The following is a 20912-nucleotide window of genomic DNA, read 5'->3' as shown; positions in this document are numbered from 1 at the left end:
AGAGAGAGAGAGAGAGAGAGAGAGAGAGAGAGAGAGAGAGATTAAGGTGGTTACTAGTAATCCAGCTAGTCCAGCAATGGCTTTCTACCAACAGAAAGGCCAAGAATCTTGTCGTCCAGTTCATGAGGCTGGATATTTCCATTTCAGCTGGTATATGCCAGAATCTAGAAGTACTAGGCTGTACAGCCAGTGAAGGAATGAACTTTGCCAGCAAGGGCAAACACTTCCTTCTTCCAGTTCCTTTCTATGGGCTGTCACCAGGTATACCAGATTAAAGGTGGGCCTTCCTACATCAAATGACTTAACTTAGAAAAAGTCCTCACTGGTGTGCCCAGCTGCTTGCTTGGGTTTTAGCTAATAACAGTTATATCAAGTTGACACCAAGAAAAGCCATCACATTGTAGACATCCCCCTGCACCACCCCTCCAAAAAAGGCCCACCACTATATGATCCCACTATACCATCTTGGGAGTACACCTGAAGAAGCTAGAGTCAGCACATACTAAAGGCACTGCACGTCATTGCTGTGCCTTCGCCACCAAGTTAGGGAATCTGTAGGTGCCAGTCAGTGACTAAACTGATAAAGAAAAAAATGTATGTATACTCAATGTATTATGCATTATGTTTGTAGGGAAATGGATGGTACTGGAGCTTTATAGTAAGGTAAAGAAGGTATATTCAGGAAGACAAATACAAAATATGTTCTCTCGTATGCATAATCTAAATAAAGACAAGAAGGGATTATTTGTAAAGTGAAAAATGGGATCAGAGTAGCCCAGACAGGTTACGTATATTGTTAAATCGTACAGATAAAAAACCATTGTTTTACATAGTGAACAAATGCTAGTAAAGTAGCAATCAAGTTCGAATACTTTGCTAATAAGGTAGTGATTAAATTTAGTTATGTTGCCATTCATATTATCTTCCCTTTATAAGTTCAAGTCAGAGCCAGAAATCTGTGTGTTGAGTAGTCCATTGGAACCCACAATAAAGGCATAGTGGTCTATTTTGGTTACGGGTAATGAGCCTGATTATTTTTATTGAATATTTCCCCCTACATTGTGATGTAGCAGTTTCCAGACAGTGAGGTTGAAACAATGTTATGATGGATACCCATGTACCCACTACTTACTTAGACTCTATAATTACCATCTGCCAAATTAGATGCTGGTTCATCTCTCCACAAACTCATTTAATTTTTATCACTATAAGAGTAAGTTACTACTGGGGGAAAACACTTCAGATAGAGACCTAGAAAAGAGCACTCCCATTCCCACCTTATTTGGCTTGTGAGATAAGACAAGAGTAGGCTTTTCCAGGGTGGTGTGACAGAAAAGGATATGAACTTTCTGAGTGGGGCCACATTGGCCCTGGAAATAGTCTTAAGAATTGACAAATGGGAGTTTGTGAAATTAGGATTTAGCAAAGTAAATAGCGCCCCAGAATCAAAGTTTTGCCGGCATACCATTTGTGTGTTTGTCTGTTGAAGGAAACCACTCATCCTCTGGGAAACTGCCCTCCTTTGAGACAAGGTCTCTCATTGTTGGGGGCTCACCAATTAGGCTGAACTGGAGGCCCAGAAGTTGTGCCATCTCTGTCTCCCCAGTTCTGGCTTTATAAACTGGCCAGCATACCCAGTGTTATGGGCATTCTAGGATCAGGCTTAGGTCCTGCTATTGAGGCCAGTACTTTACCAACTGAGTCATCTTGCCAGAACTGCAAACACCAGAAGACTAGAACTGCCAGTCATGAGATGGGTTCTGCAGTCTCAGAAGGACACAAAGGGCCAGCGTTTTTTAAAAGAGACCAATATACTTATCCACCAGAGTCATGCAAATTAAAGTTTACCCCACCCCACCTTCCTACCACCCCATCTAGGAGAGTCAAAATCACCTCTCATCTAGAAAATAAAGACCAACAAATGCTGCTTAGGATGTAGGGAAAAGGAGTCTTAGTTATTTACACTGCTGGTTTATAGAAATGAGTACAGAGGTTCTCAAATTCAATAGATCTACCATGTGACTCAGCTACATAAAAAGGACTCTATGCTACCTCAGAAGTACATGTACTCTCCTCTGCACAAGAACAAGGAAGTAGAACCAACCTAGATTTATCAACAGAATAGATAATGCAAATACCATGCATATGTAAAATGGAATTTTAATACAGCCATAAAAAAAAAAAAACAAATTTGGAAAGTTTTAGGTAATGGCTGTTCTTGGTTGTCAACTTGACCACATCTAGACTTAACTAAAACCCAAGGAGCTGGATACACCTGTGTGGGATTTTTCTTGATTGGAATCTTTTGAAGTGGGAAGACACATCTTTAATCTAGATCTTTTGAGGTAGGAAGATCTGCCTTTATTTTGGGCCACACCTTCTGCTGTTGGCAATTTATATAAAGGACATGGAAGAAACTTTCTCACTGGATCTTGGCCTGCCTGCTCTTGCTCCTTCACTGGCATAAGGCCTACTACTTCATGTTCCTGACCTATCTACTGAAAGCCAGTTGAGACATCCAACCTCATGGATGAACAATTACTGGATTCTTGGACTTTCTGTTGGTAGACCATCATTGTTGAACTAACTGGATCACAACCTGTAAGCCAGTCTAACCTCCTCCACATACACATATGTATGGATTTATTCTATTCTGTTCTTCCAGAGAACCCTGACTAATGCATGTTACATTAAGCAAGATAAGTCAGACTCAAAATACACATGTTTTTCACTAGGGCATAGGCAATCCTGGCGTAGTCAATCCTAGCTTTACTTCCATGGTAGTGGATGAATAGATGTTTGTGTGGATAGAGATTGTATACCTAGAAATGGGGCCACAAGATGGGTAGAAAAGGTTTTGAAGAAAGTATAATAGGACATAAAGGAAGTTTTATATGTCAGTGTTTGGGCACACACTTGCATATTGTTAGGTATCTGTACTGGCTGGTTTTGTGTGTCAACTTGACACAAGCTGGAGTTATCACAGAGAAAGGAGCCTCCCTTGGGGAAATGCCTCTATGAGATCCAGCTGTAAGGCATTTTCTCAGTTAGTGATCAAGTGTGGAAGGACCCATTGTGGATGGTGGTAGTCTTGGGTTGTATAAGAAAGCAAGCTAAGCAAGCCAGTAAGTAACATCCCTTCACGGCCTCTGCATCAGCTCCTGCTTCCTGACCTGCTTGGGTTCCAATCCTGATTTCCTTTGGTGATGAACAGCTATGTGGAAGTGTAAGCTGAATAAACCCTTTCCTCCCCAACTTGCTTCTTGGTCATGATGGTTTGTTTGTTTGTTTGTTTGTTTGTTTGTTTGTTTGTTTGTTTCGAGGCAGGGCTTCTCTGTGTAGCCCTGGCTATTCTGAAACTCACTCTGTAGACCAGGCTGGCCTCGAACTCAAGAAATCTGCCTTTCTCTGCCTCCCAAGTGCTGGAATTAAAGGTGTGCACCAACACTGCCCGGTGATGCAGGAATAGAAACCCTGACTAAGACAGTACCTTTCAGACATTACAACCTGAAGTAATCAACCAAGAAAAGGTTCATTTGGGATCACTGTTAAGGCTTTGCTGCAGGGTAAATATGCAAAGATTAGTATAAATGGGATTTGGTACTAAACCAGGTTATAAATACCCCATGTGGGCGTTGATACACCATGTGGAAACAGGCTGTGCTTTATCACGTTTTAAATGCCTGCTATCGTTGACACCATTTCGTTGCAGTCACTATTCCTGGACTACAGCACAATTCCCAAGGCTTTGCTAGAGTGTTCCTACTTAATGCTACTTAATGGAGTTTGAAACAGGGTCTCACTGTTAGCCCTGGCTGGCCTGGAGCAAACTCCCAATAGAAACTTGAACTCAGATCTGTATGCTGAGTTTAAGGCCTGCATCACTGTGCATAGGAAATTTGGGAGTTTTGTTTTGTTTTGTTTTTAATAGACATGATTCTGTAAGGTGGAGTTCGTTTACAGGCAAAGTGTCTCTCACTCAAGCATAGGTTGTCCTGAACTTACTTTGTAGCCCAGGCTGACCTGACACAGGTGGTCCTGACCTTCTGTTTGCCAAGTGCTGGGATTATAAGCAAAAGACGCCCTCCCAGGCCCAAATAGAGTGGAGATTTTGATAAGCAAAATATTTGAACTGCTTAGTAACAAACCTCCAGCCTGAGGTCATTTGAGACATACGTGGCTCGAGAGTAGCATGTTTGGGCCCACATATTAATGCATTAATTTAAATATCTGACCAACTTTATTGTGGAAGAAAATTCTCTGACAGAACTGTTGCCTTGAAAGTAGGCCTTGCGCCGGGCGGTGGTGGTGGTGGCGGAGGTGGCACGGCGGCGGTGCACGCCTTTGATCCCAGCACTTGGGAGGCAGAGGCAGGTGGATTTCTGAGTTCGAGGCCAGCCTGGTTTGAGTGAGTTCCAGGACAGCCAGAGCTATACAGAAAAACCCTGTCTCAAAAAAACCAGAAAAAAAAAAAATAGAAAGAAGGCCTTGCAACAAGAGATGGTCTGACAGTGCTTCTAAGTGTTATTCTGGCAATGTTGAAAGGTGGTCAGTTTTATTAGTTTAACTGGGTTAAGAAACAGGAAATAAGTAAAGCACACCTGGGCTTGTCTGTGAAAATGTTGTTTATAGGAGGGCTGAAACTTCGAGCCTCCTGCCTCAGCCTCTCCAGTGCTGGTATTGCAGATACCCACTACTGGCTTGACCGTGATTTTTTTTTTAAGACTATTCTGTGTAGTCCTCTTTTATTTAAAAAACAAACAACGACAACAACAACAACAACAACAAAAAAAAAAACTCAAAAGAATGAGCATCTCTCACTGGTGTTCATTGACATTGTAAATACTGCTAATAATTGTGTGTGTGTGTGTGTGTGTGTGTGTGTGTGTGTGTGTGTGTCTATGCATAGTATTTTAAGAGGGCCTTTACTGATTGACTCATTTTAGGTTTTTTCCTTCCCTTTTTAATAGGAATCCCTACCTGGCAGCTGCCTGGGATCTATAGAGTGAAGCTTCAGGACTCTTAACGTGCCTGGGCCATGGAGCAGTACACGACAAACAGCAATAGTTCCACAGAGCAGATCGTGGTGCAGGCCGGCCAGATTCAGCAGCAGGTATGGGAACAAGTGTGCTCTGACTGTCACAATACCTCAGAGTGATGGAGTCCTCTGTGGAAGGCTTAGACCTAGTCAGACCTTAGCAAGTCCTCGGTCTCAGGACTGCTGCTGTGCTATGAACTAGTCTGTTGCCACCTGGTACTTGTTCTTCATGAAAATCACTTTAAAACTAGATTGCCCTCTTTTATTTAGCTCATTGAAATGATACACTGTATTTTCTCTGCATTAAGTCTGCTTATTTTTTTTTTTGTTTTATGCTAACTTGTGATAAAGTAAGGATTTGGCCACAACAGACAATGGTCAGATTCTAGCCAGTCTGTTCAGAATTAATTCTGAACAGTTGTAGTGTAATATTAGAATAATATTTGGGTGCTACTCTGTGGATAAGTACATATTGAAAAGTGTCTGCCACTGGCTACCTCCACAATAAAGTCTGAATTAGTGCACAGATCCTATTTTTGATGCTTTTACCTAGCTTTATATTAGTGAATCTCCCTCTACCCCCACTCTTGCTCTTTGGAGAAAAAGACATTGTTTCTATTTGATTATAGGCCAAGACTGTTGTCCTCACCGTGTTTTCTCCTGAGAACACAGGTTCACTAGTGCAGAATAGCAGGGAGGGTAAGGGAGTAGTGATGATGCGTTCTGAGCCACTGAAGAGGGAGAAAGGGTACTCTTCATTGAAGGAGAAGAGGGGCTCAGCATGGTGGCTTCCTAGCTACCTTCTTGCCCACACTCTGCTGGAGCACTGGCGGCTTCCTGGAGGGCCTTAGAGAATAGACCTTGGAGGGGCCTTCTAACTATGGCCAGAGCCTTGTTGGTGAGTCTCTCTTCTGTGAGGACCTCCCCAGGATAGGAAAGAAGGTTGACTTTCTGAAAACACTGCCTCTAAAGCAGTCAGGATAGGATAATCTTCATTTGGGAATGTAAAAGCAGTAGCCTCCTGAGCTGGATCCATCACTATGACTGGTTCCCTCCTCCACAGTGACGTTTTAAAGCCACAGAGCTCTTGAGTGTAGTCAAGGCTTCAAACCTGGTAGTTCTGTTCTCGTGACCTAAGGAAGCGAAGAGATCCTTAACATATGTGTCCAGCAGAAGGAGTAAATTCCTAGGGAGGGCTGCATTATAACTCTTTGTATTTTAAGTCATACATATGTTGTGAGGTCCACTGTAGGGACAGCTCTTGCAGCATGATAGCTTGAGTATAGGAGTCCGCACCTTTGAAAGTTCCTGTGTGGGATGAGGCACTTTAGCCGCACCCTCCCTCTCAGTGATGTGCTATCTTGAGCTGTCCATTTCCATCCTGATGCATTTCAAGCTCTTCCTCTTCCTGTTCTCAGCAGCAGGGTGGTGTCACTGCTGTCCAGCTGCAGACTGAGGCCCAGGTGGCATCCGCCTCAGGCCAGCAAGTCCAGACCCTCCAGGTAGTGGTGCCCTCTCTGATTCCTTGTGAGCACTGCATGAACGCTGCCTGTCTGCTGCTGTTTGTGTTTGGATCTCAAATCGAATGGCCAAGTCGCATGCCTTTTGTGCTGCTAACCTGTCTGTGAGGCCAGTATGCCAGTGTCCCATGCCAAGACATGTAGTGACTGCTGTGTCTGTTTTCTCAGAAGTCTACACTAAGTGTGTTACTTTAGAAAGACCAGGAAGCAACAGGAATAAATCCTACAGGTGGCTTCAGATCTTACTCAGTCCTCGGTTCCCTCAGAGTTTCATGAATTGTGTTACACTGGAGAAGGGAGTACACACGTGGGGAGACTCAGCTACACTGTTGTTTTTGCTAAAAGTGCAACTTGACTACTGAACAGTCATTGCACTAAGCAAAGTTTGTCTGAGAATCACATACCTCTTGTGTCTCATTACAAGCTCTGTACAGATGATTGCATATCTCCAAGTGGCACTATAGCACATGGTTATACATGTGTCTTGTCCAGCAGTTGGGATATGAAGGCAGGAAGAATGAGGGTTTGGAACAAAACAAAAAGTTATTACTGGTTACATTGATATACTTTTTAAAAAAAACACTGGAGTTAGCCAGTGCTGTTCTTCAGTATTATGTATGCTTGTTAAATATCCTAAATTCCTGTGAGAAAAGAGTAACAGCACTGGTCTTTTCTGGCTCCATTAAGGACTAAAGGTTTGAGAAGTTGGCAAAACTCAGATACCTGCCCCACCTCCCCATCTTCCTCTGTTGAGTTGGACTGTCTCCATAGGGACGCCAGAGGCACCTGGCATCTCGGTTTATTGAGAATGTTGCTGAGACCCTCTTGCAGGTAGCCACCCTCTCCTGTAGGTCAGCGGGTCTCAGTCTTCCTGATGTTGCAGCCCTTTAATACAGTTCCTCAAGGTGTGATCCCAACCATAACATTAGTTCCATTGCTACTTCATAAATGTAATTTTGCTACTGTTATGAATTATATTGTAAATATCCGTGTTTTCCGATGGTCTTAGGCAACCCCTGTGAGAGGATCTTTCGGCCCCCAAAGGGTTGCACCCCACCAGTTGAGATCCATTGCTGTAAGCACTTGACCTTCTCAGCCTGTCCCAACCCTGCCACTTCCTAGTGTTTGGTGATGACACACAACCAGTTTTACACATATTAAAATAAAAGAAGTTGGTTTTGTCTTCCTGCACAGTTTGAGTATCGGGGAGAGCAGCTCTCTGTTCCTGCTTGCTTCATCTTTTAATACATGAAATGGTGTCTGGGATTGTCATTAACCACTGTGTGAGTGGGAATGTACCATGCTCTTAACTGTGTGGCTTGTTGTCTCATGCATGAGTCCTTGTGATCATTTGTTGTAGACATATGAGCTTCTCAGTCTCAAATCCTTTATCGCATGTGTATATATATATATATATATATAAAATGTATCATGTTAGTGTGGGAGGGGGGAGGGGTAGGTAGAGGTGATGGATAACCAGAAAAGTAAGTGGTTTTAAATTTGTGTCAACTTTGGGGACTGAGGCAATGACTCAGTGTATCCTATTTGCTATGCATGTATGAAGACCTAAGTTTGGGTCCATAGAAGTCATTTAAAAATATGTAGGTTTGTCCTGTAACCCCAGCACTAGGAGGCAGAAACAGGAAGAACCTGTGGCTGGCTGGCTGTCCCTGTGGCAGGGAACTTCAGGAGACTATCTTAAAACAAGGTAGCAAGCAGTCGATGACATCCAGTGTCAGCTTCTGACTTCCACTTTGACACCAAGAACTACACAGCCTTCCATGTGCTATAACACAGCTGTGCCAGCTTACTTAGATGTAGGTTGCACTGAAGAGAAATGGAAGTAACGGGGACTTCATGAGCATCATCATGTTAGGAGAATTCAAGTACTTCTTTCTCTTACTCCATAGTAAGGCTCCTGATAACATTTCCTAACATAGCACAAAAAAGCATTAGTGTGGCAGAGGGAATGTATGGAGACTTGAGAGGAGAGAATGTGAATAATAAATAGACCTAAAGTCTTCAGAGTCATGAGTTTCTCAAGGGACAGCCCTGAGGTTGGGCTCCAACCATGGTTCTGATGGAGAGTAGTGGAGAGCTCGCCACCTTACACAACTAGGACACAGTAACTGCACGGGTGGTTAATGCTGTTGGAATTGACTTCTGCTGGGACTAAGGATGAGTGTACCAGTCTGTTCTGTTCCTTCAAGCAGAGACACACTCTACAAGGGAATTTGGGATTTGTCCTCTTACTCCTCAGTCCAAAGCAGCTTGTGTCTGAGCCTCTGAAAGGCATTCTTGAGTTTTCACACTGGGGTTCAAGGTGTGACTGAACATCGGCACCAGCTTCCTTTCTAGAGTATCTGTTGGTGCAGAAGACTGAAATTGGACGTTTTGTTTACACATGGTAGCTGTCTGATTTCAGGGTTTCGTTGCTTCTCTTAATTAAAACAACTATGCAAAATGATGCAGTTTGAAGAACTCTACCTTGAGGATCACAGACTGGCTGGAAAATGTTTCTGACCAGTCTTGGCTTTGTTTGCTTTGAAACGGGGTCTCATCAGGCTTACCTGGAACCATCTGCAGCCTGTTGCTTCTATAGCCTTTACCGGGACCGGTTTGGTCCTGAGTATCGGCCTGAGCAGGCCGGTCCTGGTTACTTGGCTGCTTTCTTGGATTCAGCCTGTGTTTGGTGATGAATGCCTTACATCTATTGGGGTTTTCCAGGTTCTAGATAGGTTCCATTATATTTGACCTTTGAAAATCCAGCTTGGCACTTAATCATAAATAAACAGAAGTATCTGAAGAACATAAGAGTTACTTTTTTTTGGAGCTGTAGAGATGGCTCAATAGTTAAGAGCACATATTACTGCTGCAGGAGGGTCTCATTTCAGTCAGCACCATGTCAGACAGCCCTTCATCACCTGTAAGTCGAGCTCCAGGGGGGATCTGACATCCCACTGTGCACATAATCTCCACAGTGACAGAGAGAGAGAATATGAATATTCAAGTTTAAAAACACTGTCTCAGGCCAGGATTTAATCTCTGCACTTGGGAGGCAGAAGCAGGATATCTGAGTTCGAGGCCAGCTAGCACTACATAGAGACCCTGGTGGGGAGGCGGATGACTGACTTTCCTAAACCTGCCTTGCCTCCCTTCTTCCAGGCAGCAGGATAGTTGCAGTGATTGATTGTCTTGGTGAAGCTGCTTGTGACGTACACTATTTCATTGTTGTTATTTTATTTCTTTCTAGGTCCAGGGGCAGCCATTAATGGTGCAAGTCAGTGGAGGCCAGCTTATTACATCAACTGGGCAACCCATCATGGTGCAGGCTGTACCTGGTGGACAAGGCCAAACCATCATGCAAGTACCTGTGTCTGGAACACAGGGTTTACAGCAAGTGAGTAGTGTTTTTAAAATACTTAGGTTGTACATGAGAGTAGCAGTCTGGTGTGGGTGAGTGTGTATATATTTATGTGTACAGGTGTGGGTGACTGTGTACTTATGTGTACAGGTTTTACATACGTGCAGAGGACAGGTGTCTTTACCTTAGTTTTTGAGACAAGGTCTTTTACTAACTGTGTGGCCTGGGAGTCCACTGGTGTCTGCCCACACACGCCCATCTTCTGCACCCAGGCTACAGATGGAAACCGTCCTGCTGTGCGTTCCTGTCATGCCAAGGTTCCAGTCAGGCCCTGTGCTGTGCACCACATGCCTTACCTCTGGCATGGTTCTCATTGAAATCTTGTAACTTGACAAAACAAAAAAGCCGTAACGCTTTGCTCAAGGAACAAAGTCCTATTTTCTTGAGTACTGATAGAAACCTTAAAAGATCTGACGAAAAAGCACTTAGGAAGGCCCCACAACTCAGAATTTCTAGTACTTTATACTCTAGGATAGCCTCAACCCAAGCCAGGATACCCAGCTTGGCCTGGGCTTCCTTCTCTTTCCCTCCCACCAGCAGTCGGTCAGCTGGAGAGTGGTGGGGACTTGAGGCCCTAGACATGTCCTTCACAGACTCACCTTTCCAAGAGTGACCTTCCAGGCTGCTAGATCTGGGAGTACTCGAAAGGGTCAAAGGAACTGTGACAGATGCTTACAAAGCCAGTGAGAGAGAAGGTGGGGTCTAGGGGTAGGGGCGAGAGAGGTGGGGCTAGACTTCCTTTAAGTAGCGGGGTATCTTGGCATAGGTTGGGGATATTCTAGAGCATAAAGTACAAGGAATTCTGAGTTGTGGGGCCTTCCTAAGTGCTTTTTCCGTCAGATCTTTTAAGGTTCTTATCAGTACTCAAGAAAATAGGACTTTGTTCCTTGAGCAAAGCGTTATGGCTTTTTTGTTTTGTCAAGTTACAAGATTTCAAAGAGAACCATGTAAACTTCTTATCAAGATTCTGATGACATTCCTGATAAGTGGTTACCTCACTGGATCTCTTGCTTTCCGTCTTTGTAGTGTGAGGTTTGGCGCTCTAAAGCCTGCAGGGTGGGGGTAGGAAGAGCTAGTGAGCACTGACAGCAGTCCTGAGCGACAGTGAGGGAGTGGAACCTTGTCTGTCTCACTGCTCTGGAACACCAGATCCTAGAGCCTATTGGCTTACAGCAGGCAGCAGCTTGTATTGGTTACTCGTCTGCTGAGTCGCAGTTTAAGGGTGCAGTGCAGCATGGTGGGGAAGAGGCGGCAGCAGGAGGCAGAGTGGCGGACACTGCTGTTCTGCCCACTGCCTCCTTTCTGAGTTCAGGATGCCATCTCTGTGAATCTAATCTAGAAACAGACACGCCTAGTGTTTGTTTTCATGGTGATTTTATATCCAGACAAATGGATGGTTGTACATTTCAATTTCTGTGGATCAGAAGTCTTGACAGCTGATCTCTTGTCTATCAAGGACCTAATCAAAGCGTTGCCTTTGCTACCATCAGCTTAACATTTAACTTGGAAAGAATATATTTTAAAAGTTATTTTATTCATTAATACAGTACTTCAGAGTATGTGTAAGTAAATATACTTTAAAAAATAACCATGCCAGCTGGGCGGAGGTGGCGCACACATTTAATCCCAGCACTTGGGAGGCAGAGGCAGGTGATTTCTGAGTTCGAGGCCAGCCTGGTCTACAGAGTTCCAGGACAGCCAGGGGCTACACAAAGAGAAACCCTGTCTCGAAAAACCAAAAAAAAAAAAAACCATGCCACCAATGATTACTTTTTAAAGGAACTCTTTTGTGTCCGTAAGACTGGCCTTGAATTCCTGATAATCCTGCCTCTGCCTCTCAAGTTTTAGAATTACAGGCATATTCCTCTGGGTATTTCCTAGTCTCTAGTGGATTTTGTTCGGCTAAATTTCAGAAACCAAAGAGTGAGACTAGAGAGATGGCTTATCAGTTGAGAACACTAGCCAAATCTGGGTTCTACTAGAGAACCCAGATTTGATTCCCAGTACCATCTGGTGGTCACAGCCATCTGTAACTCTAACTCTAGTTCCAGAGGATCCAGCTCCCTCTTCGGGAGGGAGGGAGGAAGGGAGATAGATAGATAGATAGATAGATAGATAGATAGATAGATAGATAGATAGATAGATAGATAGATAGAGGGAGGAAGGGAGATAGATAGATAGATAGATAGATAGATAGATAGATAGATAGATAGATAGATAGATAGAGATAGAGGTGTACAGGCAAAATACCCATACACCTAAAATAAAAAGCAAAAACAAATAGGGAACCAAAGGAATGGTGTCAATGTGGTGCCAAGCGGTTTGTATATTCTCTTCCACAGATACAGTTGGTGCCTCCTGGACAGATCCAGATCCAGGGTGGGCAGGCTGTGCAGGTGCAAGGTCAGCAGGGTCAAACCCAGCAGATCATCATTCAGCAGCCACAGACTGCAGTCACCGCTGGTCAAACTCAGGTGAGTCCACCACACTCTAGCATCAGCACAGCTGATGTGGAACGGTCAAACAGCAAGCCACCAGGTTCCCATAGAATGTGAATGTGAAGAACATCATCAAAATGGGGTCTCGGTGGGTCTCTGGCATCTGCTGAGTATGTCATTGTTTTCTACAGACACAACAACAGATTGCTGTCCAGGGACAACAAGTGGCCCAGACTGCCGAAGGACAGACTATTGTCTACCAGCCAGTTAATGCCGATGGCACAATTCTCCAGCAAGGTAAGCTGCCACTATTGCAGTGGCACTAGTTTTAGCCTTTGAATACCTGAGAGTGCTTCAGAATCATTATGAAGTCCGTGTCATGTTTAAACAACAACAGGATTTCCACCACATCTACTGTGATTGTCAGTCGCCACATACGACCAGCCTGATGCTGCTTAGTCACCAGAGTTCCGTCCGTTTCACTTTGGGCCTCTATATATCTATTCACATAGGTGTTTAAAGTAGAGTCACAAGAACGTCTCAAAGCCTCAGTCTAGCTAAGAAGATGTAAACCCCATACAGAGTGCAGAGTGTTAAGAGAAGTACACCCTAGGAAGAGATGTGTCAAGACAGGATAGTAAGAAATCTAGACTTGGCTTCAGGAAAAACATGCTCAAAGTAGACTTAAATGCTTTGGAAGCTAAGTCTAGAAAGGATATCTCAGCCAGATTCTGTGGTGGTAGGTGGAAGTATAATTCATTTGGAATTGGACTCTAGACTGATACACTTTTAAAAATGAACTTACACAGACTACTTAGCAGAACACAGTGAGGCAGTAGGAGGTGCTTGCTTTCTTCCGTGGTGTTTGCCAGTTTATCCATGAGAGGGTATACAGGAACCAGGTGGAAGGGACTAACTGTTTCCCCTTCTTTCTGTTCCGTGTACCTGTTTGTTTTGTTTTTGTTTTATGTTTTGTTTTCTTAAAGTTACAGTCCCTGTTTCAGGCATGATCACTATCCCAGCAGCCAGTTTGGCAGGGGCACAGATCGTTCAGACAGGAGCCAACACCAACACAACCAGCAGTGGACAAGGGACTGTCACTGTGACACTGCCAGTGGCCGGGAATGTAGTCAACTCAGGAGGAATGGTCATGGTAAGTAAGGAAAGTGCTCTCTGACACTGGGGCTTTCAGAAAGGTTCTCTCATCTTTGAGCTGCAAGTTGGTATCTCTTGTCAAGTTGTTTATGCTGTTAACGTTTGGATTTGAAGCTAACTCCATCCTTAAGACACTAGCAGTGGTCTACGTCCACAGGAAGCCTTGTTCATTTTGATGCCTACCAGTTAGCAGACTAGTCTAGTGCTGGAGATATAGCAGTGTGGGTGTGAGTGGGCTATTTTATTTAGAATTTTCATGCCAGTAATAAGGTCTGATCTCCTATTCATGCAGATGGTACCAGGAGCTGGCTCTGTGCCTGCTATCCAAAGAATCCCTTTACCTGGAGCAGAGATGCTGGAAGAAGAGCCCCTGTATGTGAATGCCAAACAGTATCACCGCATCCTTAAGAGGAGACAAGCACGGGCTAAGCTAGAGGCAGAAGGGAAAATTCCAAAGGAAAGAAGGGTATGTATCCCTGGGGAGAGCTAAGCAGGAAGCAGCACAGCTCTGCATCAAGCATGTGTGTCCTTGTCCCTTCCAAACCCTGGGATGCAGGAAGATCTACTGTGAGACTGCTGACAAAGTGTTCTTGAAAGCAAGTCCAGAGTAAATGTAGAAAAGTAAAGAATTCCAGAGAAAATGTGTCCTTGGGACTTCCTCTTGTCTTAAGGCTGCAGTGCTCATGTGTTGGTTGTAGTTTGAAATGGCAGTTGGGCTCTAGCCAAGGAGCCAAGGGAATAAGAAAGCAGCCTTCTCATTTTAAAGGAGTCCATGTGTCACATTAGCCAGCATCCACTGACCCAGTCTAACCTATACATGGCATAAAAATGGGGTCTCCTCCTGAACTGCCCTTTGCTCATCCAAACCTCAGTCAGTTCGTAAAGCAGAGGAAGGGTTGGTGTTAGGAGGGCAATAGTGACCATTCCCTCCAGCTTAGTCAGCATCACACTCTAGCAGGTTAGGTGCCAGGGCGACTGGACTTTCTCCATCATTCACTTTTCCTTGTTCCCTTGACTCTGGTTGCACTGCCTGAACTTTTAGTGGTAGAATCTGTGGTAGGTGTGCTACGTCTCACTAACAGTGGGGGATCTTATTTCTCTTCTCTAGAAATACCTCCATGAGTCTCGGCATCGGCACGCCATGGCACGGAAGCGAGGGGAAGGGGGGCGCTTCTTCTCTCCAAAGGAAAAGGACAGCCCTCACATGCAGGTAAGGACACTGAATGCTTCCTTTTCTCTCTTGCTGGCCTCCTCGGCCTCCTCGGCTTCCATTTCAGGATAAGCACCCTGCACAGCATGTGGTGTCTGCTGCTTAGCTTCCTTTCTCTTTAGAAGCACTGAAAGCTTCAACCCACAGCCTTCTTTACTCTTGGTTTTTCAGTTCTTTGTTTTTTAAGGAAAAGCTTTACTTTTAGCATGCTATTAGAGTCGGTAGCATTTAATATTGTGTGGCAGTTCTTGTGTCACGCGTTCTAGTAAGCTTTTATTGTTGTTCAGCTGACCTCAGGTCCACAGAGGAGGAGGACATCACCAGTTTTTACAGTTGAATAGGAGTTCTTGAGACCTTAAGTAACTTGTCTAAGGTCGATGCTTGCACAGCTCAGTCAGCACTGAAGTGCATCCACTCATCCCACTTAATTCTGGAAGCTGAGGCAAGAAGACAACAAGGTGAAGCCATGCCTGGGCTAAAGATGAGTTCAAGACCAGCTCATTTAGCAAAACTTGTTCTCATAAAGGACTGGTGGTGTAGCTAGCTCAGTAGTGTGCAATATTTGACTGGCATGTGAGGCCTTGGGCTCAGATCCTGCTTCTTCCACAAACAGACCCATCAACTGAATTCAAACCCAGGTAGTAGAATCTCACTAATTATCTCTCACATGTTTCTGAATCTGTATGTCCAAAATGGAGTGCTCATTCATTATTCTATTACCTAAACAAGTGGCTTGTCACCACCCAGTTATTTCAGTTTAGATGGTGCAGATTCTGAAGTTCTTTTGGTTCTGTCTCTGAAACAAAATTTGAATCTGTTTATTGTACCCTCCTGACTGATGGCTGCCTGGCCTAGTCCTTTTTCTTGGTTTAGATTAATACATCCATTGTCATGCGCTCTTGCCCCCCCTTCACATTTTCCACATCTCAGGGTGGTGTTCGTCAGGCATCACATCACTCCTTGTCCTGCCTTTGCTTTCTCACTCCTTGGATATGTCTCAACCATGGCCAGTAAGCAGATGCCTGTGTCTAGATTCATTCGCTCTTATTTGTTCAACATTTACCCATTCACCTGTTTCTCCTACCTAATCCTTTGTCTTTACAGTTTAGAAACTGTAAAGTCTGTAATGTTCTTTTCTCCATCATTTCCATAACTATCCCTTATCTCTGTGTAGCCAAGGCTCAAATTTGCAGTACTCCTGCCCCAGTTTCCCAAGTGCTGGGGTTCCAGGGGCATGCCAGCACAGACTTTCTTGTCTTCCCTACTTTTAGGCCTAGCTTAGATCTGAGAGGCTTTTAGCCTGCTCTCATCTCCAGTGGAGCTCTTTTATTCTTGTATTTTCCCATAATTTCATCCTTTGTTTATAAGAACCAACAAGATTTTCTCCATTTGGTCCACATTGCTTCCTTTACTGGAGAGTAAGCTACATTAAAATACAAGGTTTTGTTGTGTTGTGGTTTGGGGGTTAGCTTAGAATCCAGTTCTGAGCAAATGCTCAAAAATGTTGGTTGAGTTCATGGATTCTTTTGCTGGCTCACTTCACGATCAGCAACATGGAATTCCTCACTCACAGCTCACTTCAGCTGGCCACGGGCAGTTCTGTATCAGATAGTGAAGGCTTTTATAGTCTACCCCCAGCAGTCTGCAGGTTCCTCCTCCTCAGTGAACCACTGCAAACATCTTGGCAGCCCTCTGTTCTTAGTGTTATCTGCGTGTGTCTGTGATTAGGAGCTGCCAGCTGTAGGCCGGCTGTAAAAGGCTCTCCCTTTTCTCCATTCACCTGGGAAGTCCCTGCCTCTTCATCTGTAGAGAATACTATTGGGATCATTTTTGAGGTTATCATATATAAAAACAATGACACAGAACTACAGCATATCTATCATTGTGCTTGCTCTGGAGTTTTGTCCTAGCCACCCAAGTACCTAAGTTGTGAGAGCCAGGGAATCGTGTTGCTGGTGTAAAGGACTGGTGTGCTGTCTTTCTCTGTAGGATCCAAACCAAGCTGACGAAGAAGCCATGACACAGATCATCCGAGTTTCCTAACCACGGGAAGGTGGCAGAGCTGATCAGTCACGGTCCTCTCCACTGCTCTGGGAATGGACTGACTTCCAGTGGGGCACTGACAGTGTCACTCTGCCCTTTCTTAGGACAGAAACTACTTAGCTCAGTATTACAGCTGCAGTGATGGCTGACGAACTGAAGTGGCAAGCTTTTGTCTCACCCTTTTATTGAGGACCTGTTTCAGACTGTTGGACACTGACCTTTTGCAAATTTGAATGATAAAAAGAGGTATTTGCCAGCCCAGCATTACAAACACAGCACTTACGTTGAGTGGTAAAGCCAGCCAGTCAGGCCTTGCAGTAGGGGAGAGCAGCCTTCTCACCCTGGTCCTCAGTCAAGGCAGCCACAGCCCCTGCCTCCCTGTGGCATCTCAACAGCACCCATCCCCTGGCGGGATGGCGGGCTACCTAATGCATAGACACTTTGCACTCAGGTAGCTCCCAAGCAAAGAAACTTCCTGTTAGAACTTGGAGCAACAAACTGAGCTGCAGTCTCCTGACCCATGCTGATAAGACTCTGTCTGCCCACATGCTAGGTTGGTATTTTTTTACTTCAGCCAAGAAAGTACAAAAAGGATATTTTGGACTCAGGATAAAAGGATAGATGGATCTAAATGGTACAAATCTAGCTTTGACTGTTGTCTGCTCATTTTTGTTAACGGCCATCTGATCTGAGTCATAGTTCATACTGTGGCCACTTACTTTAGTGACAGTTTAGAGGGTAAAGAACAAAGCTTCACAACAACTGTGCTGAAGTGTTGAGGATGTTCACGATTGTTCTTCAACAGAAGCAAACCTAAGACATTTAATCATGGGCTTCATGACAGCAAGTAGCAAATGGAAGGATCTGTGCATTTCAATCTAGAGAGCAAGGGTCCTGCTGGCCCAAGTGCTGCTTGAGAGCATGATTCTCTAGTGGATGGATACCAGGCATGGCTCTTAGGCTGAAGAAACCAAGCCACATTCACTCTGACACCTTCTGCCGTGCACTAACAGAGAATCCTTATATTGCCTGAAGAAGCACTGTTGAGCCAGCTGTCCTGAATGCAGACTGGAGCACTGCTGGAGCACTACTGGAGTGCAGAGGAGAGGAGAGCCATGTGCTACACCCCTGCCTGGGTGCTGACCCGGAGGGTGAATGTTCTTCCCGTGGCAGCTGATTCTTTGGTGCCAGTTTCCACTTGTTTTCTCCTTTCTCTGTAGGCCTTGCAGCAAAGTTTGCTCGCTACGTCAGTGCTGTAGGGACCAACTGCAGCCTGCAAGGATTCCTGCAGGGTCAGGAATTGGGCCTCAGAAATGTGTTTTCTGGACAAGCACTCTACCACTGAGCCACACACACACATGCCCCAGCCCTGGCCCCGGCCCCAGCCCCAGCACCAGCCCTGTAGATGCTGAGGCCTAGAAGAAAAGACCAACGTTGATATAACAGAAGAGTTGGCTGCCTTCTCTGCAGTCAAAGTCAAACGCAGTCATTCCAAAGACTAAGATACCTGTAGAGTCTAGAGACTGGCTCTTTGACTTTGTTCTGTGTTAAAGATAGGAAAGACTAACCTTCTAAAGAAATATCATGGGAGACCAGTTGAATTGGAGAAGCATGAAGTAAGCCATCTCTTCCTACCCCCAGGAATCTTGCCATTTCTCCTGGCTTCCAGAGGTCAGAGGGGGCTGATCCTTTTTTAGTAAACCCACTACAAACTTGTAGCTCTTCACATAAGCTTCCAGATGTTACTGAAAGCTGTGAGGATCTCCACCTGTGAGGGGGAGAGGATTCTAAGGGGAGGATTCAGGGATTCCTCAGACCTAACTGTAGTGCTCCAGCCAGCAATTGGAGAACGCTATTTATGTGTGTCTGTAAGTTTGTACATAACCCTAACCTCATATTGTTGCTGCGTTTCATTTTGAGGAGGGCAAGTTTGAGTTTTCTTTTCTTTGATGCAGATGCTTGGGTTTCCAGTTTGTGGCTGCACTGCAGTTGGCCCCCGGCCCTGTCTTGTGTGGTCATTCTAATTCTGGCCCAGCATAAGAATAGCCCACAGAGGCCAGAGGGGCTCACTTGGGTTGATTTTTGTTTGTTTGTTTGTTTGTTTAACTTAGTTCTTTTTACTTGTTCTTGTGATTGTAGTGATGGCTTCAAAGGTACAGAGTAAGTGGAGCAGTGGGCTGCTGGTCTATGGGCACTCTACTTCCTGTTGCAAGATAACTGTAAATGTATATATTTTAATTGCACTGGTAATGGGACATGCCAGTGTCTAGACCACTGCACCAACAGCCTCTCCTGGCTACAGGGTGCCTGATAATAATGTCTTGATTTTCCTTTGGGACTCAACTATGTAGGTCTCCCCCCCTTCCCCCTTCCCCACCCCTCCAGTAGGGGAGTACAGGTGATCACTGATGTCATTGCAATTGCTTTTCTTTTTTAATAAATTTATAAAAATACTAAAAAATGGCTTGACTTTTGGTGTGTGTTTGTTTTAGTTTGGGTTGGGTTTTTTTTTTGTTTTTTGATTTTTGTTTTTTTGTTTTTTTTTTTTTTTTTTTTTTTTTTTTTTTTTTTTTTTTGTATTTTTTGTTTTTTTGGCTTTTTGTTGTTTAAGACCTGGTCTAGCTATGTAGCCTAAGCTGCCCTCCAATTCAAGATCTTCCTGCCTTGCCTGGTGTGCAAGCCCACATCCAAGCATGGATGACAGCTGAGGAATCTGCATGCCCTGTGCCTGGAAAATCATTCACAATGTTAAAGTTGTGACTTAGACATAAACATGTGATGTCAGGGTCAGGCCTCTCTACTTTGTGCTCTCTTAATTCCCCTTGGAAATGGATATCAGAATAAGTAATGCCCTGAGTAGAATTAGCCTTTTATTGTCTTCCATGTGGTAGACCTAAACAGTGAAGATATACTTCCAGTATTTTGAGTAAACCAAAATCCACAGAATGGGGTTGAAGGTCTCATTTCAGTTCTAGAGCTCTAAAACTACATACAGAAGGCTCGGTGGAGCCCAGGCTTTGTGCTCAGTGATGAGGCTGTGAAGATAGAACAGTCCCCAGGGTGGGGGGTTGCTGAGCAGCCAGCCTGGCTGGGGTGTGGCTGCTGGTGAGCCTTCCCAGGGTGTGGGAGATCAAGTACTGTCCTTTGGCAGCTGCCTTAGGCACCAGGGCTGGACCTACTGCTCACCTGGCCAAACTGAGAGCTGGCTAGCTTAGAGTTTTATTGCAACAGACATCATGACCAAGGCAACTCTTATAAGGACAACATTTAATTGGGGCTGGCTTATAGGTTCAGAGGTTTATTAGTTCATTATCAAGGTGGGAGCTGAGAATTCCACATCTTGTTCAGAAGGCAAACAGGAGAAGACTGACTCTTCAGGCAGTAGGAGGAAGAGCTTGCCACCCCTACAGTGAAACTTCCTCCAACAAAGCCACACCTCCTAGTCATGCCACTTCCTCTGCCAAGCATATTCAAACCACCACACTGGCCTTGGTGGTCCCTGCAGTGCTGGCAGGCTGACCAGCTCAGCTACCAGCCAGACCCAGATCCAGGATATTGAGGTGGTCCACCCCAACATCTATGAGCTGCTAAAGCATGTGAAAGAGCCAGTCCTGCAGCTCTGGATCTGCAGGATCTCCATGACACAGGACAACACGATTTCTGAGTGGAGTCCCAATTATTGATAGTGTAGCAGAAGTCGGAGGCCTCCAAGCAGACCAATGAATTGCAACAAACATTTACAAGTAAAGACAATTAAACAAAAGGATATACTAAAGGGTTTTTTGTTTTGTTTTGTTTTGTTTCTTTTTTATTTTTTTCCCCTCTAGGAGGGGGTGAAATTACAAGAATAGAGGGCAGATACCAAGGGGCAGGAAGATGAATGGGATGGAAAGGAGTGCATGGTATTGCAAGGGTCCATGATTTGCTGAAGAATGATACCCTAAACTCAATAGTATAAACACAAAGTGTTTTATTCTGCAGAAGCCCAGTATGCTGGGGTCTCCCATTACCAGAATAGAGACAACCAAGTGAGCTCGCAGGCCTGATTTAAAGCACATTAGGGTATTTCAGGATGGGTGACTTA

At 44.6% G+C, this 20912-nt stretch overlaps 1 protein-coding gene across 8 annotated transcripts in view; it reads left to right on the top strand.

Annotated features, from left to right (window-relative positions):
• Nfya (nuclear transcription factor Y subunit alpha) overlaps positions 1-19291 on the top strand; it is a 22997-nt gene extending 3706 nt beyond the window's left edge. For 2 of the 8 annotated variants that reach the window (XM_031346624.1, XM_031346625.1), the window contains exons 2-10: positions 4971-5113; positions 6457-6543; positions 9812-9958; positions 12325-12456; positions 12612-12717; positions 13407-13573; positions 13868-14041; positions 14684-14785; positions 16775-19291. In XM_031346624.1, coding sequence (XP_031202484.1) covers positions 5039-5113; positions 6457-6543; positions 9812-9958; positions 12325-12456; positions 12612-12717; positions 13407-13573; positions 13868-14041; positions 14684-14785; positions 16775-16828 — 1044 coding nt within the window. In that variant the 5' untranslated portion in view covers positions 4971-5038 and the 3' untranslated portion in view covers positions 16829-19291. The remainder of the gene's footprint in view (positions 1-4970; positions 5114-6456; positions 6544-9811; positions 9959-12324; positions 12457-12611; positions 12718-13406; positions 13574-13867; positions 14042-14683; positions 14786-16774) is intronic. The other 6 variants (XM_031346628.1, XM_031346627.1, XM_031346629.1 and 3 more) reach the window with 6 other exon arrangements.
• Positions 19292-20912: the final 1621 nt, after the last annotated feature.

This window comes from Mastomys coucha, unplaced genomic scaffold, assembly GCF_008632895.1.
Source record: "Mastomys coucha isolate ucsf_1 unplaced genomic scaffold, UCSF_Mcou_1 pScaffold3, whole genome shotgun sequence".
Lineage (NCBI taxonomy): Eukaryota > Metazoa > Chordata > Mammalia > Rodentia > Muridae > Mastomys > Mastomys coucha.
The sequence above is the reverse complement of the archived record's forward strand: the minus strand, read 5'-3'. Positions and strand labels throughout refer to the sequence as shown.